We start from the raw sequence: 22,335 nt of genomic DNA, 5'->3' as shown, positions 1-22,335 counted from the left end.
CTGTCATGTGCTTTTTGTGAGGCTACCCTTGTGTGTGGTTCCTCTTATTAGGACTGGAAGCTGCAGATGATGCAGAATGCTAAATGGAGTGCTTAGCCATGTATGCTTCTCACCAGAGTTGGAATATACTCCAGCTGCCAGTTGGCTATTGACAGCTCAGGATCTAGCAGACCACCTTTTCTATTTCTCTGGGATGTTCAGAGATCTTGCTAGCTATGCTGCGATTCAGAGATGATTGCCATTCTGGGACTACCCAAGAACAAGCTGCCACTTGGCTTCTGGAAATTCCCCTAGAAATTCAGGAGGGTGTTCTTGAACTGTCTTCATCTAGACTTTCCCTGAATTATATTATGTGTGAATACTTGCTTTTCACCTCCCCTTTTCTAACATGGGTTTTCTATCAAATGTATTCATTTTCTGTATACTTTATTTGCTATATTTTTTAAAAAAAATTAAGCATATGTACTACTTTCAGATGTTTTTAAATACTAGAATGTGGTATAAAAGGATGCGAAATAAACAGAAAACTGCCCCTTTCTAAAAAAATTTAACACAGAATTTGGACACTGAACTGAGACTAATTTGCTTGCTTTGATCAGATTACGAAATGTGAAGCGCTGTTATGCAAAATTTTTCTTCCTGTCATATCCTGGGAGGAAGGCTTGGCAGGTTCATTTAGCCCCAATAGCTATATAGTTCACGGTCTTCCAGGTAATTCTGACTGTGCTAATATGACAGCTTTTCAGGGATATGACTGATGGGTCTTTTGAAAGGATTCACATGGTCTATGCTCCCTATCTGTGCCTTCAGGATCGAGTCATTTATCAAGATTATGGTGGGGTGACTCATAGGCTCTCCATCTGATACACTCACTTAATATTGATGACAAGTTCTCACCACTTCCCCATTGCTTTGGCTCCTGGATCTTGGGCATTATTAACTAGAGAACAGATGCATCAATAACGTCAGCCTACTTGTTCTTCCTATCCATATTTGGACAACTGCAATCAACATATCTGTCAAGTATGAAAGGCATGACCCTGGATACCTTATAATGAAAATGTTCAGGCTCTTATAAAGGCTGGTTCTGCCTACATGGATTCTCTTGCTCAAGAGCCTTTGCTACTTCAATTGGCAATATGTATATTTGTAGTATGGCAACAAGCATTTGGCCCATGGAAACACGGGCCACCCAGCACATAGACGGGGATGATCTTACACAGATGTCAAGAGCTCCGGCTGAAAGTGCAATAAGACTAGTGAGTTACCAGGGAAGTTCAATGCTCTGGCTTTATAACTTCTTCTAATATGCACAGTAGGTTCTTACTATTACCTTGCAGAATTAAACTTTTGGATTGGCCAGGATTTATATAAACACTACCAATTTGACTAGTAAACTAGTAGTGACGGTGCACTGTTAGTTTATAGTTTTAATGGTTTCAATATGACTTAGGTTTAGTGGATTGTAAAACTCCAGAGGATCACTAGATGGCAGCAAAGAGATACAAAAAACCAAGTTTCCTGCCATCTAGAAGCTGTCCACAGTTTTGCAGCCCCAGCATAGTGCCTGTAGCATAAATAACGTTCTTATTTCTACATTTTGTTACTTAAGAAGCTAGAATTCTACTGGGCAAGTGTAACAATTAAAATATTCCATCAGTTATTTTTCAAGTGGAACAATGGCTACTGTGCTATCACTTAGAAATCTTTGTATGGGCACATGTAGATTTAATTACAAATGAATAATTTGAATAAATGAGCAGGTGACGAGGGCCATGGACCTAATCATACCAATGCAGACTCTCTGTGCACGTGAATCTCACAGAGTGCCATGGTTTACTGAGCAGCTCCGAGAAATGAAGCAACACAAAAGACGCCTAGAGCACCACTGAAGGAAGACAAAGAGCGAGGCTGACTGAGCACAGGTAAGAGCCTATATTAGGAGTTACCTTCTGGTGTTAAGGGTGGTGAAGCATATTTACTTCTCTGTCCTTACTGCATCTGCAGATAGCCACCCAGCAACCCTGTTTCAGCTGGCCAGGTCCTTCCTGGGTAAGGAGCTGGGGAGCCCCTGCAGGGCTGCTGTAAGGAATATTCTCAGCATCTGTCAGATAAAGTCACTCGACTTTGCTTGGAGTTGGACTCTGGCTGAGCAGATCCTTTGGAAGTGACAGAGACATGTCTGAGCCCTGTTATCTGAGAGGAGTTTCGGCCGGTTGATCCTGAGGGTCCCTGTGGCTGTGAGCTCGGCCACCTGTGTTCTGGACCCAGGCCCCTCTTGGATGGTCAAGGCATCCTGGGAGGTGGCACGTGGTTGAGTCCAAGCAGTGGTTAATGCCTCTTTGTGGGAGGGGGTGGTACCGCCTGCCTTGAAGGAGGTGGTGGTGTGCCCTCTTCTCAAGAGGCCATCCTTGGGCCCAACAGTGCTAGACAACTTCAGTCCAGTCTCCAACCTTCCCTTTTTAGGGAAGGTTGTTGAGAGGGTGGTTGGTGCGCAGCTACAAAGTGTCCTGGATGAAGTAGATTATCTGGACCCTTTTCAGCCTGAGTTCAGGCCAGGGCACAGCACTGAAACAGCATTGGTTGCACTTGTAGATAACCTTTGGAGAGCTCAGGATGGGGATGGTGCAACCATTCTGGCCCTCCTGGACCTTTCAGCGGCTTTCAGTACCATCAACCATGATATCTTTCTGGACCAGCTTCAGAGGTTGGGAGTGAGAGGCACTGTGCTAGGGAGATGTGGTGGATTTCAGTAATGCTGCTGGTTCCCAGGAAGGAAGGAGCAAATTCCAAGGAGGGGAGCAAGATAAAACACAGTCTGGGAAGCAATGGTGGGAAAACTGAGAGGTTCAAAATAGCCCCGCCCTGGAGCTTCCCCAGGTTATGGTAAGATTCTGTCTATATGGTGTGAGCAAATAAAGAACTGGAGTTTGACTGGATTGATTATTTGTCATTCTTGGGCTGGGCCTGACAGGAGACACTGTGTGGGAGGCACTGTGGCTAGGGAGGCCTTTGCACAGATTTGTCCTGTGTGCCAGTTGTGCCTCTTCATGGACTGGGAGGCCTTGCTCACGATCATTTATGCCTTGGTCACTTCCTGTTTGGATTACTGCAACATGCTCTACATGGGGCTGCCCTTGAAGACCACCCAGAAGTTACAACTCGTCCAGAATGTGCACAGTGATGGGTACCCCTAGGTTTACCCACATTACACCCCTGTTGTATGAATTGCACTGACTCCCAGTTTCCTTCTGGGTGCAATTCAAGGTGCTAGTTATTACCTTTAAAGCCCTATATGGCACAGGACCAGGTTATCTGAAGAACTGCCTCTCCCTAAGGACATCTGCCCATTCTACCAGATCAGATAGGTGGGCACACTCCTAGTCCCTTCCCTTAAATGTTGCCATCTTATGGGACCTAGGAAGTTTGCCTTTTTCATGGCAGCCCCTGCCCTATGGAACACCCTTCCCCTGAAGTTCGACAGGCCCCACACTTTTAACCTTCCAAAAAGCACTTAAGACCTGGCTTTTCCCCCAAGCACTGAGATAGGGTGAGATTGACAAAACGACTTTGTCGTGGACTGCATGTGAAAGTTTAACTATGGTGCCAGATTTTAATATTTATGGTTTTAAAATTTTTTATTGTACACAGATGTTTTAACTGTTGGCTGTGAGCCACCCACAGTTTGGTACAAGATGGGCAGCTGTATAAATGTATAAATGTATAAAAGTATAGATCAGCACATCTATGTACAGTGTACATAGTTTGTAACAATACTTATGATTCACTATTTCAAAGTACAGATCAACAGCCTATGTACAAACATATGAAAATGGTTCATGCATCAAAATAAGATGTGAATGCCCACTGCCAAGATGCAGCCTATCACACATGTACTGTAAGTAGTTACTCGGTTTGTTGTTTATCAGTATTGTCCTGTTAAATATGGAGAAACATTGTAATATTCAACTTTTGCTCCGAGCTCTTTGGAAACTGCAGAAACATGGAAAGAGGTTGCCTTAGTATTGGTCAGAACAATCAAGTTGCCAAGTCACAGTATGTAGACCACATTAAATTGCCTACTTGGCCTATGAGATTTTTTCTGTAAATTTACCAAGGCTCAGTTCTTTTAGGGAATTACTGAAGCATCATTGGTGGAACAAGTGAAATGGATCTTTTGTGGAGGACTAGAATCAGGGATTCCAGCTTTACCATTCTAGTGCCCTTTAAGCTTCCTCTATGAACTGAATAGAGCCTAACAACATAGGAAGTTGTCTTATGCCAAGAGAAATTAGTTCCTTCCAGCCCAATGCTATATATTGGAATAGCAACATTTTTCCAGGCTTCTGACAAGAAACCCAGCCCTCTCTGTTGATGCCAAGGAACTGGCACTTCCTGTGTACAACAAATGTCTTCCCAGTAAACTATAGTCCTTCTCAATCTTAACTTTATATGTGTGCATTCCTACTCAGAAGTTTAGGGATGACATTCATCTTCTGCCTCTCCTTTCTATCATAAAGTTTCAGACTAGTCATCTTACAGGGTCTTGTCTTCAAATAGGCCAGGCTTATAAAGGGCAGACAGGCAGTCTTTTTGAGAATCAGGAACCACACATAACAGAGCACTAAATAACATGTGTGGTTTCAAGGAGTTCATACATGGACCTTTGCTGAACAAGTAATAATAAAAATGAAACCAAACCAAATAGGCAAAACACAGAAAGTTACAGGGGCCCCAGAGAATAAACCAAGTCAAGGTATTTATTTCTTACATTTATTTATATATTGCTCTGTATATTAAAAATTCCTAAGTGGCTTACATTCATTACAGAAATATAAGAGAAAAAACAGTAGACAACAAGATAAACAACAGAATACAAACAGAGCAAGAAATCCATTAAAAGGCAGGTATTAGGAGGAACTAAAAGATAAAGAAGGCGAATGTAAATGTGCAAAAACACCATTTTTGAAAGACACTTAAAACACATCTGTGTTAAGACCTAGCAAATCACAGAGGTAAGGTCAATCTGCAAGTTATAAGCAGTGTGACTGGTTCCAAAAACCCATTTACCTCTATGTTTACTTATTTTCTCCCCTATTTCAATCATTATTCTTGGTGACTGATAACCCTCTGAAATAAAAATGTTTCTCTCCCTAACCCGCCCCCAGTTAATATAACAGTACGTTGTCCTGACATGCATCACTGCAGGATTAGTTTTGCCATGTGAACACCCTACACAATCAATTATCTGCCAGTAACTCAAGAGGGTTATTTTTCACCCCAGACTGTCTTGGGATTCTTTGGGGCTAAATTAATCTCTCAAGGTCAAGCATGTCATACAACTATTTATTGGCAAATTAACTATCCTTTTCTAGTTCTGAGATGAAAACAGAGTTTTCTCATTTTGTATTTTCTACCTTTCTCCAGCCATACAGGTGGAAAATGAACCAAAAGTGGTGGGAGAGGAATTGGGCTCCCTTGGCTGACCATGACAACAGCATCTCCAATTGAGCTACTTCTGATTTTCCCTTAATTTATTTCCTTGAAGTGAAAAAGGAGAAGCAGAAAGCAACAGCCTTCCAGCTTCCTCTGTGATGGCTGGGAAGGATGGGTATCCACAGGGTGGGGTCAAAAAAGTCAAGATAACAGCCACCATGGTGCAATCAAAGCCCCACCATTTTTTATGTGCATTACAATGCACAGTGGTGGCCACCATCTTGGTTTTTTGATTCAGGTAAAAAAAGGGCAGGGCATCAATTTCATGGTTGTGGCCATCATCCTGACTTTTCTGACCTGCCACCCTGTGGTTGGAAAAATGGTTGAGACTGATTGAACTGGATGGCATGCTACTGGCATGCGGATAAATCAGTCAACCAGCAGAGGGGTGACTGGGTTGGCCCTGTCATGCCAACATGGCCACCATATCATATTCACTCATTTTATAACCCTTTTAGTCAATTTCCATTCTTTCTATCAATGTCATACTTCTTCACTTTGTTTGTGTAAAAGGGTGTATGGTAGTTTCCTTTCATGTTTGGTGGGTGTTCTCCAGACAAGTCCCTGAATGGGAGAGAATTGCTGGAAGGCAGCAGCAGAAGACTTTTGTGACTGGACTGGCCAAAAAGAAAAGACGGAGGAAGGGAGGAGGGCGGGGCAAGAGGAGAAAGAGGCATCTGTCTGAAGCAGGCACTGTCATGCATGTCAATGCCCCAGTGTACTACTTCTTGGGGAAAAGTGGGTTCTTCGGAGGTGTTTCTCTTGGGTTTGATGGACCAACAGCTTGAAAAGCAACATGGAACTCTGTTCTTATATATGATAACAGCAGCAAGACTCTTATATGCTCAAAGATGGAAGGTTGTACAAATTCCCTCAATGGAGGACTGGATGATTAAGTTGATGGAATTGGCGCAAATGGCTAAGCTGACAGCATTGATAAGAGAAAACACTAGATTTGTTTCCAACTGGAAGCGACTCTTAGACTATTTGCTTGTAACGCAAAAGAATGAAGTCTTGATTTTAGGTTTTGATGACTGAATGGTTTGAGTTTAGAGATACAGTGTTACTAAATGTTTAATTACTAGTAAGAGATTAACTTTTATGTACTTTTATACCTGTGCTGGAAAAGGTCAGAAGCCACTGGTTTGATATGCTTTTTTGTTTATTCATGCACCGTTTTAGCCTTTCCTGTTTCTCTTTTAGACTTGTATTCTGTCGGTCTTATATTCTGCATTATATGTCTTAATTATATCTTGAACAATTAATAATAAACAAAAAAAAATTTTAAAAGAAAAAGTGGGTTCTTAAAGCGAGATCTGCATTTTCCTGACATTTATTTCAAGAAAAAGAACTTCTTTTCTTAGAAAAGCAAATAGGTTTCTGGCTTTTATTTACATTTTCATAATACCACCCATCAATGGGCACTGCAACTAAATGGGGGGTCTACAGGATGGGGGTAAAAAAAGTCGAGATGGCAGCCACAAGAGCACGGTCAGAGCCTTGCCCTTGTATGCATGATACTTACAAGGGCAAAGGGGCAGGATTTTGATTACATGCTCTTGGCCATCATCTTGACTTTTCTGACAGTCCCCCAACACCCCTGTAAATAATCCATTAGTAGCTATTGAAAACAGTTGTTGCAACCGTCATTTTTCTTTATTATAGAGTAAAGAATTGTGGTTTTTCACACTATTATCTCAGGAAAGTTAAAACAAGCCATGCTTTGAAATGAGGTTCCTAGTTCTCTGGTTTAAGACATAAATCCAATGACCAGCTAGATACATTGTGCATACTGTACAGCAAGCATTTTTTTTAATGCAGTCAATCTTATGGAATGAATTTGCTCTGTTCCTTTAAAAGAAACAGCTGAGGATAAGGAAAAATAGAAAAAATGTTATGAAATGCTCTAGACCAGTGTTTCTCAACCTCAGCAACTTTAAGATGTCTGGACTTCAACTCCCAGAATTCCCCAACCAGCAAAGTTGCTGAGGTTGAGAAACACTGCTCTAGAATCTTCTCAGATACCAAGTGACTGGTTTGTAATTCCTTGGATGCTCATTTTTTCCCCTTTTTGGAAGGTAGGAACATTTTCCCCATCTTTGGGCATGTGACATTTCATCCATTCCCTAGAATTCCTCAAAGATAGTAAAGAAAGATTTGGTCAGACCACCCGCAAATTCCTTGCATACCCTGGAATCTTATCATCTGACCTTGGAGGTTGAAACTCATTTGAAAGAAACAGGTATTGTCATGCCCCATTTCTCTCAACAGCATTCCTTTCTCTTCATCCCGCTCTTGGCTATTACCGGTTGGAACACAGAGGCTCTTGTCAGAAAAGGCAGAGCCAAAAAAGGAGTTGAAGAGTCCCACCAAGTTGTAGTTACTGGTTAGCATTTGCTGCCTTCCTTGGACAGCTGGTATACTGATGCTTTTCTTTTTAGTTTCAACAGATCTGCAGAAACCTTTTTGTTATTTAAGCATCCTTTGCCACTTCCAGCTGACTCTGAGTGTTACGTCAGTCTTCTGATGCCATTTCTAAATTTCTGTGCTCTGACATACAGTACAGTGTAATAGCTGCTCTGTATATAAAGGGAACATAAGCTATACACCTATAACTACACCTATAACTGCAGGAGAGGTAGGATATGCTGGAAAGGAGGTTTATTTTTATTTTTTTTCAGCAACCAGTACTTATAAAACTGCAGCTTCCAGCAACTGTTATATTAGTTGAACTAAAAATCCTGCTTGAACATGCACAGGTTCTCATCATCGTTCTGTGGTTCCCATGGATCTGATATGTGGCTTTTTTTTAAAAAGAAAAAAGAAATCAGGTTTTTCTTGACTACCAATCCTTTGAAGGAGAACATCAGTGATGGCATCTCCTCCCTCACATCCTCCCCAAGCTAATTGCTTACTTGCTAGTCAATTTCACAGACCCCTTGAATCAACCAACTACACCATCATCCCTTCTTCTGAATTTCATAGTTCTGATGGGAAACTAGCTGAAATATGGTGACTGCCGTATATTTGCTGGTACTTAGTGACTGCCTCCAGGGAGTCTAATCGTATACTCCAAGCCCACAGGGGAAGGGTACCTCTAAGTGCCTCCCCAAGGATACCCACCAAAGCCACTGAGTTATTTACCTAGCATGTACACCTAAATGGTGGGTGCAAAGCTGACAGCTGTCGCACTGCCTCATTACAGGGCTAGTCCTGAGAAGTCTAACTATTCCCAGAAAGACTAAATGTTGAAGTTTCAGAGTTGGGAAGCCAAAACATCAAAGGTTCCTTTTGCAGGAAAGAAATGTTTAAGAGTGGATTTTTTTTTCTCTTTGCTTGAAACCCCAATATTTTACAGTCATTAATTAGTAGATCTTACCGGGGAGAAAATGGGAAGTCTTTGAACTGCAGATCGAAACATATAACTCCTACATTTAGAGAAAGGAGAAAAAATGAAATTTCAGCATTTAAGTTCTTTTGAAACAACAGTAGTTCAGGAAAAAAATTGGGGGGTTTAATTTTATCTGCCTGTCAATGGGTGTAAGGCTTCTTCTTTGTCAATGTACAGAATATAGGCTCCTGTGCCTCTGGGTACAGTCAAAAGAGCCCTTGAATGGCCTTCACCAGCCTCACTCCCAACTCAGTCTTCTTCAAAACCCCTTTCAGGAAGGTCTGGTTTGCCCTCTTTATGGCCATCTCCCAAATGGCTAAAGCTGAGAGTTGCTGTCTCGTAGAGGTTTGCATCTTGGACCAACTTAAGAAGACCCAAGTTCAGAACATCCTCTTTGGCTAAGCTTGGTGGGTAATGAGGTCAGATATGAATTATGTCCATCTTTCTATGCAGGTGTCTATTATGAATACACTTAGTTTAGGAGGTCTTAATAGTTTTAAAACTGAATTGATTTTCATTTCTTCTGATTTTTTTTATTGCTAGTTGTTTTAATAGCAGTATTGTATCCTACTGTTTTAATAACCAGCTTTTATTGCATTGGCTTTAACTTGGGGAATCTGCTGCCAGGGATTGCTTGAAAGTGTTGTAAATCAGTGAGTCCAAAATTACTTTAATATTAGCATTTAACCTCTTTTTAACTCTAGCATATGTCCAGGCTATTGACATGTAACATTTTTCTCATCATCCAACTGAAGTCAAGTGAAGGGAAGTGATGACTAAGGCCTTCCTAGAGTAATGCTGAGACTCAAAGGAAGTTCCAGGCCTACAGTCAGAGAAATTACGTTTAACTGATTGTTATAAGCTACATAGATATAACTTCATAAAATTATAACTGCAAAAAATGTGAAAGGTCTGCTGTGCAGGCACCTAGTCATGTATGCACAAACACTTAATAAATCCCATTCCTTGATCTTTCATCCACAAAAGAGCCTGGCTTTAATAATATGCTTACTTAAATAATAATTTGTTAATTAAGTAGTTAATTATTTAATTATTACTTAAATAATAATTTAAGTAGTTGGAGGTCCAAGGCACAGCATTGCTGGAGAAATGTAACTGTAACTCCCCAGAGCATTCAAGGAGTAACCCTTCCTCCTTGTGGTGAGTCTACAATCCACCTGTAACCCAAACATGCCTTTGAAAATCTGTATTTTTCCCAGCTATTTATATGGTGATGCGGTTTATTCTTCCAACTCATCACAGTAAGGTGAGCAGAGTAAGACAAGGATAAAGAACCAGCTGCTTGTCAGATGTTTGGATGACCCTTTCCATTATTTTCAGCCACTAATCCTTCTGTCAGGCTTATGAGAGTTACAGTCCCCAGAAGCTGGAAGGCAGCACAATGCCTTCCCCCTGTAACAGATCTTCCTAGCCAGATGAACAAGTGCTCTGACCACTTCTCTTTCTTTTTGCCACTTCTTTTAACACTTCTGTCTCACGCTGACCTTTTGCATCGCCCTCAGAGAAAATGAAAGGCATCTCTCTAGCACGACAGGATCTTGAAAAAGAATAATCTTTTGTGGAAATCAGTAAGAATCTATTTTGGCCCCTGGCCTCAGTGCTCTGGCACACACACACACACACACACACACACGCACACGCACACACGGGATATGCTGCTGCTTGGAAATGCAGCCAAAACGAAGAAATATTAAGGCTTTACATGCCAAAACCATCTGTTTAAAAAGAAAACTAGAAAGTATACTTACTTAGATGGAAAAGTGGGAACTGGAGAAGGGAAAAGATCATACCGTCCAGGATCAGTGTTTATATGCTGTGGGGAATCAAAAGCACAATATGCAAATATAAGAAGTCAGGTTTTGTTTTGTAGTTTAATGTATTGCTCAGCTGATTAATTTTTCCAAGAGATCACGTCTGCATTGTTCTTCCTTGCTTGGCCCATCTGTTAGAGAAAGCAGTGGACTGCTGTACTTGGTTGCAGATGTGGAATTACTTTTTCCCTTATCTTTAAACACTCTCTGCAAATAGGAAAGTGATAAGGCAGTCTAAGGCCAGATTTTTTTCCCCCTAAGATCCTAATTTTCTATTTGCAGACAGCTTTTCCTTGGAGAAGTAGGGTAAAGTTGTATTCACCATATGCAGTCGGAAATGCTACAGTTCAGTCTGCCATCTGGACATTTTACATTTTGGTTCTCAGTGCCTTGAAACTTAAGATGCCGTTTTCATTACTTTGGTTGTTCAAAAGTTAACTAGGAATTAATAAGCTTGCTGTGTGGAATCTTATTATATCTATATACTGCTAAAACTCTGATTGTGTTTGTTTGTTTATTTATTTATTTATTTATTAAATTTATCCACCGCCCAATCTCATTCAATGACGATTCTGGGTGGCTTACAATAAATAAAAGAATAAAAATTCATTATACAATATAATATATGTAAAATGTAAAATGTAAAATCCAAGATGGTCATGATGGAATGTATGGGGGCCACATCATGGCACCAGCCACCTCCATGATCTACTGTCCTCCCTCTCACCCCAAGCGAGGTGGCAAAGGCAGGTCTTAACTCCCTTTCTAAAGGCCAGGAGAGTGGGGGCCAGCCTCAAGTTATTCCAAAGGTTTGTCTGTTTGTACCCTCAAGTGAGCTCAAATGGTGCATTATACAGCAACAGTTTTTGAATGAAGTTACTAAAATCTGCTAACCTAAAAAATGCATTAAAAATTCAGGACCCGTTACTCCAGTGGTATTGAAATTTCCACAATGTTCAGACCAGTTTTATTCACAAAGTTGTGGCTGTTGCAGCGTCCCTGCAGGCACATGATCGTGATTTCCAACACTCCCTGCCAGCTTCCCACAAGCAAAGCCAATGGGGAAGCCGGCAGGAAATCAAAAATTGCCCCTGCTCCCACTGCTTCTTTGCCCGCCTGTGGTCATTCTGTTTATCTGTTTAGGTAAGTAAATGTTGACTTATTATTGAAGTTCCTTTGCCACTACAATTATTTTTCTATTTGTGATACATACTCTTCTTAGATGATCATGGGACCGTCCAGCATTAAGGTAAAAAAAATATGGTCAGCCTAAAATGTAATGTTCATTCTATTCACATCAAACTGCACGACCTTTCTCTGAAAGGATGACCTAATGGATGATCCAATTCACAGGGTTGTCTGTTGTTGTTTATTCAGTCGCTTCCGACTCTTCGTGACTTCATGGACCAGCCCACGTCAGAGCTTCCTGTCGGTCGTCAACACCCCCAGCTCCCCCAGGGACGAGTCTGTCACCTCTAGAATATCATCCATCCACCTTGCCCTTGGTCGGCCCCTCTTCCTTTTGCCCTCCACTCTTCCTAGCATCAGCATCTTCTCCAGGGTGTCCTGTCTTCTCATTGTGTGGCCAAAGTACTTCAGTTTTGCCTTGAATATCATTCCCTCAAGTGAGCAGTCTGGCTTTATTTCCTGGAGGATGGACTGGTTTGATCTTCTTGCAGTCCAAGGCACTCTCAGAATTTTCCTCCAACACCACAGTTCAAAAGTATCGATCTTCCTTCTCTCAGCCTTCCTTATGGTCCAGCTCTCACAGCCATATGTTACTACGGGGAACACCATTGCTTTAACAATGCGGACCTTTGTTGTCAGTGTGATGTCTCTGCTCTTAACTATTTTATCGAGATTTGTCATTGCTCTTCTCCCAAGGATTAAGCGTCTTCTTATTTCCTGACTGCAGTCAGCATCTGCAGTAATCTTCGCACCTAGAAATACAAAGTCTTTCACTGCTTCTACATTTTCTCCCTCTATTTGCCAGTTATCAATCAAGCTGGTTGCCATAATCTTGGTTTTTTTGAGGTTTAGTTGCAAGCCAGCTTTTGCACTTTCTTTTTTCACCTTCATCATAAGGCTCCTCAGTTCCTCTTCGCATCAAACTGCACTACCTTTCTCTGAAAGGATGACCTAATGGATGACCCAATTCACAGGGTTGTCTAGTATCTTCTAAATTGCATTGGTTGCCAGCTTGCTTCTGGGTATGATTCCAGGTGCTGCTCTTTAGCTGCAAAGCCCTACATGGCATAGGGTCTGTCTCCCATAGCATCTGCCAATTCAATCCTGCAAGGTTGGCATGGTCTGGGTTCCTTCAATTAAACATGTCATCTATTGGGACCCCTGAAGCACCTTCTTGGTGGCAGCACCTCTGGAACTAGGTCCCGCCCTCAAGATCTGGATGTCCCCCAATCTGCTGTTGTTCAGAAGAGCCATGAAGACCTAGCTGTTCAACCAGGACTTTGGCAAGGGAGGGTGAGACCCCTCGCTTCATCGCCCTTGCCATCTTTTATCTTTATCTTTTATCTTTTATTGATTTTATTATAATTCCTTTGTTGATTGTTGTGAGCTGCCCAGAGCTGTTGAAGAGCCAGGCAGCATACAAGTTTAATTTTTGATGATGATGATGATGATGATGTTGTTGTTGTGCTGGCTACGACCTTTTCAAGATTCTCCATTCCATCTCTAACTCTCTCTGGTTTTCCATCCCCCACTCCTTTCCCATCATTTGGTCACCATTCAACCCTCTCAGAATGATTTGCCATTGGGGTATGAGACAGAATCAGGAGGATATTACTGATAGACTCTGAGACATCCAGAACGGTATTTTGCCTATGTACATTTTTCCTTAAAATAAAAATTATTAATTGTTATAGATCCCCATTCCTGGCTTTCTTTTACCTTATCTCTGTAGACTGAATAGTTGCTTTGCCTTGAAGTACTCTTAAAGGAATAAGTAGCAGGTCTTTTCTCTGCCAGTTCCACAAATGAAGGAGGGTTGTACATGAAATTATGTGGCAAGGTCAAATCAGGCAATTGCTCATAGATGGATGCTCTCTTTCTCCCCTCACTCTTAAAATTATAGGTTGGTTTCACTGGGTTCAACTGAGCATCTTCAAGAAAATTTCGAATGGGGTAAAACCCTGGGATTGGGGTTGGCTAGTAGAAAGAAACAAAGCATGTATAATATGTTTTGCATATCTGAAGATATAAATGTGGATTTCAGCAGTCTCTTCAAACAGATCATTATGTATGCTAGACCAGTGTTTCTCAACGTCAGCAAGTTTAAGATGTGTGGACTTCAACTCCCAGAATTCCTCAGCTCAACTTGCTGAGGTCGAGAAACACTGCGCTAGACCGACCAATCTTGGTGCCCCAGGGAAATTCACATCACCTAGAGTGCGGCTAATGGTCCTCTTGCAGGAAATAATAGCAAATAGGGTCCAACTTTTCCAAAGGACAGTTTAGTTGGGGACACATTTCACTTATGGGCTAATAATTCACTTAGATAGCCCAGCACTTCTTATTTTATTGCATTTCCTTTAATAATTCAAGGACTTAACACAGAGAAATTCAGTACCTAAATGTTACTGTCAAGTATTCAGGCAGCCTACAATATCTGTGGCTCAATTCATGTATATGGCTTAGATGACAAGGAAAATTGTTTTTTTCAGTTATTTTCAGAAAGGGAGGGGGCTTGCTGCTTTAATCTTTTCAGTTTTACAGTTTAATACAGTGATAGAAAAATCTATTGCTGATTTATATCAGTTTTTCATGTCTTTGTATGTCCTGCATAGTTTTCCAATTCTGTCCATTTAAAAAAAACAGAAAAAAAAATCTATTTTTAAATAGTTTTATAGAGTTTGTTTTCATACATAAGAGAATGCTTCCCCAGGCTAGTTTAGTAAACTAACTTCAGAATGCAGTATTCTTATTGGAGGAGAGAAGCATTCTTCTTCATATCTATATCTATATAATTTTCTTCAAATTATCATAACCCAGCCTCTTTGGCCAGTTGGTTGTCTGACGCCCTGGATGTCTGTCCCGAAGTCCTGTTCTGTCCTGCCAGTCCCACTGCTTGTGCAAAATGGACTTCACTGCTAACTATATCCCAGCTTCATTTATTCTCTATCGCCATGTTCTGCATTCTGAAAGGGATGGCTTAGTAAATTGATTGCTTCTATATTTAGGAATATATTTAAATTTACTGTATTTAGCGGATTCAAGATTTCTTTAACTTAAAACATTTAGCAAAAAGTTTATTCTCACATTAATTCTTTGCTGACGCCGGGCCACAGGCTGTGAACAGCCCAGTCCCTAGTATAGGCAATATAGACATCTCATTGAAATGTGTTCTGCGGGGAGTGGGGTGGTGAGAGGCAAGTCCTTTATTTTCAACAATTCATAGGAGTACATAGAATATAAGAAGAGCCATGCTAGACCACCTCAAGGACTAATTCGCCCAACATTCTGCGCTCACAGAACTAAATACCTCTGGGAATGTGACTGCAATAGCATTTGTGGGTGCAATAGCATTTTCAATAGTCTAAGAATAATTCTCAATTGGCTTTCCTTAATCTCGTGTCTTCCAGACACGTTAGGTTACAATTATTAGAATTCCAGGCTAATGTGGCCAGTTTTGGGAAGTGAAGGACATCAGGTTGGAGAAGGCTGTTCTAAAGATATCACATGATATCCCCAAATTCTACTTTATTCAAGGATGAGACTGCAAAACTATTAAATAAATTCACTTGTCTTAATTGCACTACTTCCCAGATTGGAATACAGTACTATAACATGCAACATTTTAGTGACTCTACAAATCAAATCAAATCAAATCAAATAAAATAAATAAATAAAAAATTATGTTTGTAATTTGAGAACACAACACTAAGAATAAATAAATATTATACATACCCTTAATGCTTCTTTCCACCATGTATCTCTTCTTTGGTCTGATATTTTTTCATTTTCTGATACCTAGAAAAAAAACAGGATTGTCAAAGAATGACTTCAAGTGAAAGTAAGCAACTTAGTATTTCTGCAGAAAAAAATAAAAATAAAATGTTTTCATACTTAGACTAGCTTAGGTTTAGCACCTAGCCAAACATGGCTGATCTCTGAAAAAGCTAAGCAAGGTGACAATCTAATTAGAACTTGAATGGGAATCAACCAGGAAATCAAGGGCTGTAGAGCTAGATTGAGCACTTGAAAAACAGCCTGCAAGAGGAAACTGGCAGAACACTTCCCTATTGCTGCTAAGAAAACTACAAGATTGCCTCCAGGAAGTCACCAGAAGTCCAACTTGAGGAAATGTTTAGCTTTACCATACATTTAAAATGTTTAATATTACAAAAGAAAATGTAATAGAGAGCTACAACTGAGATAAGATAGCTGTAGAGCATTTACTGCAGAATGTCTGCTTGATCTACTGCCTGGGACGCTGCCAGCCATGTTCTCCCTCAGAGTTTTTTAGTTGATTATTGCATCAAATCAGCAATTGTTCTTTATGACATCACAATCCGTGTGCTAAGGATTTGAGCATTCTTATTCAGAAGGAGATACGAACATCTGGGAACAAAGAGTAGCTTCAGATAAAAAACTGATAAAGCTTTTAGAAATTGGGTTCTGCTTTCAAATTGATAAATATATCCTGTTTGTAAGCATCTTAAAAGGAGTTTGTGCACGGTTTAGCTTTTTTTCCCCCATAAACCTATGAAAGATGTCAATCAGAAGCAACAGTTGGACAAAAATTATGTCCGTTCATTAGGACAGGCAAACTATCCCTCCCCCAGTGACCTTCTAAAATGAGACAAATTGAGCATGTTAAACCCTATTCTGTTTAGCCCAAAGGAACTCTTTTCTGTTCTTATAGCAAGTCAGTTGGCTTGCAAGTCCTGTTTTCAGAAATGATACTAAGGTATGTAGGTAAATAGGCACTGAGGACACAGCATGCTTAATCCAGTCAGAGAGTAGCCCATTCAGATCTGCTCAGCAGGGCTTCTGGCAGCTTGTAGACAGCCTAAGGAGATCAGAATCACCATTGGGAAAGGCAGAGGCCCCACGGCCTTTCTTCAAAACAGGTCTGTATTTGCCAGAAGTGGAACAATGAGTGATGCTTGGGCTAGGGCTGCAAAAATGCAGATGCCCACTAAAAGGCAGCCAAGAGTTTTTTCTATATCTCTTTGCTGCCCCTTGTGGATGTCAGAGTGTTTACAAAGCTCACTACCTCTGGCTTTGGGGACTGCAGCAAATGAGTGTTTTAGAGGGATGTGCTGTGCTGCCAGGACTGGCAATGATTTTGACAATGTGGGAACTTGCTTTCTCAGGCACTATTTTCTCCAGCTTTTTTCCCATGGAGGAAAGTGTTACAAACTACATAGACAAAGCTTTGGGTGAGAGCCTATTGGGTCTGATGATCCAACTTTTTTTAAGACATACAGTAATGACAATGGGAGATTATAGCTGATATCTGCTGGATATCTAACTCTGCCAAGAGTCAGAGGTCCTGCAAATGTTATCCCCTCTTGGCAATGTCATTTATTAGAAGCTCGAAGAAGGACCAAGAGGCGTCTCCTATTCCATACCTACACCTTACCAACAGGAAGGAATTGGTTGAAGAAGTAAAGGTGACCAGAAATGAGAGAAAGTGTCCTTGTTATCCTTGAGTTTGTGCTGTCAAGGGTAGGGAGAATACAGGTAGTCCTTGCCTAACAACCATTCGTTTAATGACAGTTTGGAGGTACAACGGGGCTGAAATAGTTGCTTACAACCCATCCTTGAAGTTACAACTGTTGCATCACCCCCACGGTCACGTGATCGCAGTTTGGGCTCTTGGCAACCAGCTCACATTTACAACTGGTTGCTGCATTCTACGGTCATGTGATCACTATTTGTGACCTTCCCAGCTGGCTTCCAACAAGCCAAATCAATAGGGAACCATTGATTCATTTAACAACCACCTCGATTCATTTAATGACCACTGCTGTTCATTTAACGACCATGGTGATTCACTTAACGGATGTGGTAAAATGGTCATAAAATCGGGTCTGGTCACATAATGCCTCGCTTAATGACTGCATCGCTTAGCGACTGAAATTCTGATCCAATTGAAGTCATTAAGCGAGGACTAGCTGAGGAGAATCAAACTTGCATACTAGATTTCAGAAAAGTGGATTTTGGTGAACTCAGATAGAAGATTGACATTCTGAAAGAGAAAACTGTCAGGGAAGGATGGGAAATTCTGCAAAACAGGCTATTGAAGGTGTAATCACAAACAACAGAGAGAAAAATGGGAGAGATCTAAAGACAGCAATGTGGATAAACACAGAGCCTTCCAAAATGCTGAAAAGAAAAAGGGACATACAGGTAGTTCTCGCTTAACAACCATTCATTTAGTGATGGTTCAGACTTACAACAGTGCTGAAAAAATCAACTTATGACCAATTCTCACACTTACAACTTTTGCAGTGTCCCCATGGTTACGTGGTCACAATTTGGTCACTTGGCAACCAGTTCGCATTTATGACTGTCACAGTGTCCCATGGTCACATGATCACTATTTTCGACCTTCATGGCCAGCTTTTAGCAAGCAAAATCAATGAGGAACCACGTGATTCACTTAACGATCACATGGTTCACTTAACACCTGCAGTGATTTACTTAACGACCACCGCAAAAAGGTCATAAAATTGGGTTAGATTCAATTAATGACTGCTTCACTTAGCAACCAAAATTACAGTCCCAATTGTGGTTAAGCAAGGATTACATATAAATTAAAAAATAAAACAGCAGGGATGTATAACCAAAGAAGGAATCAAGAAGTTGGCAGAAGCTAAAGCGCAGAATGAGTTGAGACTTAACATACCATTGCATAATAATGCAAATGCCCCAATTACATGCTTGTGTCCAAACTTTTGACACATGTCTATAAATCCCAGCATTTCAGTGATTATGTAATCACACATGGCATCATTCCCCCTGCCCCTCCCTGCATATGTTGTAATGGTATGTGGGAATGACCTTGGGAGACAGGAGGGAGAACCACAGATGGGACAAACAGCATGTAAAAGATATCCACAGAAGGGGGGCTGGCATGGGAAACATTTCAGAAGGGACCCTCCCTAGTTTTCTGGAGAATAAAAGGAAAGAAGAGAAGAAATATTTTCAGTCTTTCAAGATTCTGTTAATGTAACCTTACAATCTTCAGCAAAGGATCGTTACCTTGTCGTGGTGCTGGAGCTTGAGCACCTCAGTGATGCCATGAGCTAAACTGTGAAGGGCCACCCAAGATGGGAAGGTCATGACAGAGAGGTCAGACTAAATGCGATCCCTGGGGAAGGTAATGGCAACCCACCCCAGTATTCTTGCCGTGAAAACTAAATGGATCAGTACAACCAGAGATATGTCGGTATACCAGCGGAAGATGAGACCCCCAGGTCAGAAGATGGTCAAAATGCTACTGGGGAGGAACAGAGGATGAGTTCAACTAGCCCCAGATGTGATGACGCAGCTAGCTCAAAGCCGAAAGGACGGCTAGCGGCTGACGGTGCTGGCGGTGAACGGTGAATCCGATGTTCTAAGGATCAACACACCATTGGAACCTGGAATGCAAGATCTATGAGCCAGGGCAAATTGGATGTGGTTATTGGTGAGATGTCAAGATTAAAGATAGATATTTTGGGCATCAGTGAACTGAAATGGACTGGAATGGGCCACTTCACATCAAACGACCACCAAATCTACTACTGTGGACAAGAGGACCACAGAAGAAATGGAGTAGCCTTCATAATTAATAGTAAAGTGGCTAAAGCAGTGCTTGGATACAATTCAAAAAATGATAGAATGATCTCAATTCGAATTCAGGGCAAGCCATCTAAGATCACAGTGATCCAAATATATGCCCCAACCACAGATGCTGAAGAAGCTGAAGTAGAGCAGTTCTATGAGGATCTGCAGCACCTACTGGACAACACGCCTAAAAGAGATGTTATTTTCATCACGGGAGACTGGAACGCTAAGGTGGGCGGTCAAATGACACCTGGAATTACAGGTAAGCATGGCCTGGGAGAATGAAACAAAGCAAGACATAGGCTGATAGAATTTTGCCAAGACAACTCACTCTGCATAACAAACACTCTCTTCCAACAACCTAAGAGACGGCTTTATACATGGACTTCACCAGATGGACAACACCGAAATCAGATTGATTACATCCTTTGCAGCCAAAGGTGGCGGACATCTATACAGTCGGTAAAAACAAGACCTGGAGCTGACTGTAGTTCCGATCACGAACTTCTTCGTGCTCAATTTAGGATCAGACTAAAGAGATTAGGGAAGACCCACAGATCAGCTAGATATGAGCTCACTAATATTCCTAAGGAATATGCAGTGGAGGTGAAGAATCGATTTAAGGGACTGGACTTAGTAGATAGGGTCCCAGAAGAACTATGGACAGAAGTCCGCAACATTGTTCAAGAGGCAGCAACAAAATACATCCCAAAGAAAGAGAAAATCAAGAAGGCAAAATGGCTGTCTGCTGAGACACTAGAAGTAGCCCAAGAAAGAAGGAAAGCAAAAGGCAACAGTGATAGGGGGAGATATGCCCAATTAAATGCAAAATTCCAGAGGGTAGCCAGAAGAGATAAGGAATTATTTTTAAACAAGCAATGCGTGGAAGTGCAAGAAGACAATAGAATAGGAAGGACAAGAGACCTCTTCCAGAAAATTAGAAACATTGGAGGTAAATTCCAGGCAAAAATGGGTATGATCAAAAACAAAGATGGCAAGGACCTAACAGAAGAAGAAGAGATCCAGAAAAGGTGGCAAGAATATACAGAAGACCTGTATAGGAAGGATAACAATATCGGGGATAGCTTTGACGGTGTGGTCAGTGAGGTAGAGCCAGACATCCTGAAGAGTGAGGTTGAATGGGCCTTAAGAAGCATTGCTAATAACAAGGCAGCAGGAGATGACGGCATCCCAGCTGAACTGTTCAAAATCTTGCAAGATGATGCTGTCAAGGTAATGCATGCTATATGCCAGCAAATTTGGAAAACACAGGAATGGCCATCAGATTGGAAAAAATCAACTTATATCCCCATACCAAAAAAGGGAAACACTAAAGAATGTTCAAACTATCGAACAGTGGCACTCATTTCACATGCCAGTAAGGTAATGCTCAAGATCCTGCAAGGTAGGCTTCAGCAATTCATGGAGCAAGAATTGCCAGATGTACAAGCTGGGTTTAGAAAAGGCAGAGGAACTCGGGACCAAACTGCCAGTATTCGCTGGATAATGGAAAAAGCCAGGGAGTTTCAGAAAAACATCTATTTCTGTTTTATTGACTATTCTAAAGCCTTTGACTGTGTGGACCATAACAAATTGTGGCAAGTTCTTAGTGGTGTGGGGATACCAAGTCATCTTGTCTGCCTCCTGAAGAATCTGTATAATGACCAAGTAGCAACAGTAAGAACAGACCACGGAACAACGGACCGGTTTAAGATTGGGAAAGGAGTACGGCAGGGCGGTATACTCTCACCCTACCTATTCAACTTGTATGCAGAACACATCATGTGACAAGCTGGGCTTGAGGAATCCAAGGCTGGAGTTCAAATCGCTGGAGGAAACATTAACAATCTCAGATATGCAGATGATACCACTTTGATAGCTGAAAGCAAAGAGGAACTGAGGAGCCTTATGATGAAGGTGAAAGAAGAAAGTGCAAAAGCTGGCTTGCAGCTAAACCTCAAAAACACCAAGATTATGGCAACCAGCTTGATTGATAACTGGCAAATAGAGGGAGAAAATGTAGACGCAGTGAAAGACTTTGTATTTCTAGGTGCAAAGATTACTGCAGATGCTGACTGCAGTCAGGAAATCAGAAGACACTTAATCCTTGGGAGAAGAGCAATGACAAATCTCGATAAAATCGTTAAGAGCAGAGACATCACACTGACAACAAAGGCCCGCATAGTTAAAGCAATGGTGTTCCCCGTAGTAACATATGGCTGTGAGAGCTGGACCATAAGGAAGGCTGAGAGAAGGAAAATAGATGCTTTTGAACTGTGGTGTTGGAGGAAAATTCTGAGAGTGCCTTGGACTGCAAGAAGATCAAACCAGTCCATCCTCCAGGAAATAAAGCCAGACTGCTCACTTGAGGGAATGATATTCAAGGCCAAACTGAAATACTTTGGCCACATAATGAGAAGACAGGACACCCTGGAGAAGATGCTGATGCTAGGGAGAGTGGAGGGCAAAAGGAAGAGGGGCCGACCAAGGGCAAGGTGGATGGATGATATTCTAGAGGTGACGGACTCGTCCCTGGGGGAGCTGTGGGTGTTGACGACCGACAGGAAGCTCTGGTGTGGGCTGGTCCATGAAGTCACGAAGAGTCAGAAGCGACTGAACGAATAAACAACAAAAACCCTTACAATAAAGATAGAGCTAGTACTCCTAGTTGTGCTTCTTGTCTGGACTACCTTGCAGGGCTAACAGATGCCCATCCCGGACTGGGCCTTTCTCAAATAAGTCACACTAACCTTTTTTGACAGTTACTGTCCTGATCACCAGGAAACACACTGAGACAATGACTTGGTCTCTAATATTTAA

At 41.4% G+C, this 22,335-nt stretch overlaps 1 protein-coding gene across 1 annotated transcript in view; it reads right to left on the bottom strand.

The window, feature by feature from the left end:
* Positions 1-22,335, bottom strand: part of STPG4 (sperm-tail PG-rich repeat containing 4) — a 36,307-nt gene that overhangs the window by 11,557 nt on the left and 2,415 nt on the right. The window contains exons 2-5 of the mRNA XM_063317957.1: positions 15,643-15,705; positions 13,627-13,884; positions 10,657-10,721; positions 8,876-8,924 (exon numbers count right to left, since the gene is read on the bottom strand). Of these exons, the coding sequence (XP_063174027.1) occupies positions 8,876-8,924; positions 10,657-10,721; positions 13,627-13,884; positions 15,643-15,705 (435 nt within the window). The remainder of the gene's footprint in view (positions 1-8,875; positions 8,925-10,656; positions 10,722-13,626; positions 13,885-15,642; positions 15,706-22,335) is intronic.

This window comes from Candoia aspera, chromosome 1 (assembly GCF_035149785.1).
Source record: "Candoia aspera isolate rCanAsp1 chromosome 1, rCanAsp1.hap2, whole genome shotgun sequence".
In the NCBI taxonomy this organism is placed as follows: domain Eukaryota; kingdom Metazoa; phylum Chordata; class Lepidosauria; order Squamata; family Boidae; genus Candoia; species Candoia aspera.
Note: the sequence above shows the minus strand (reverse complement) of the source record. Positions and strands in the feature narration are given on the sequence as shown.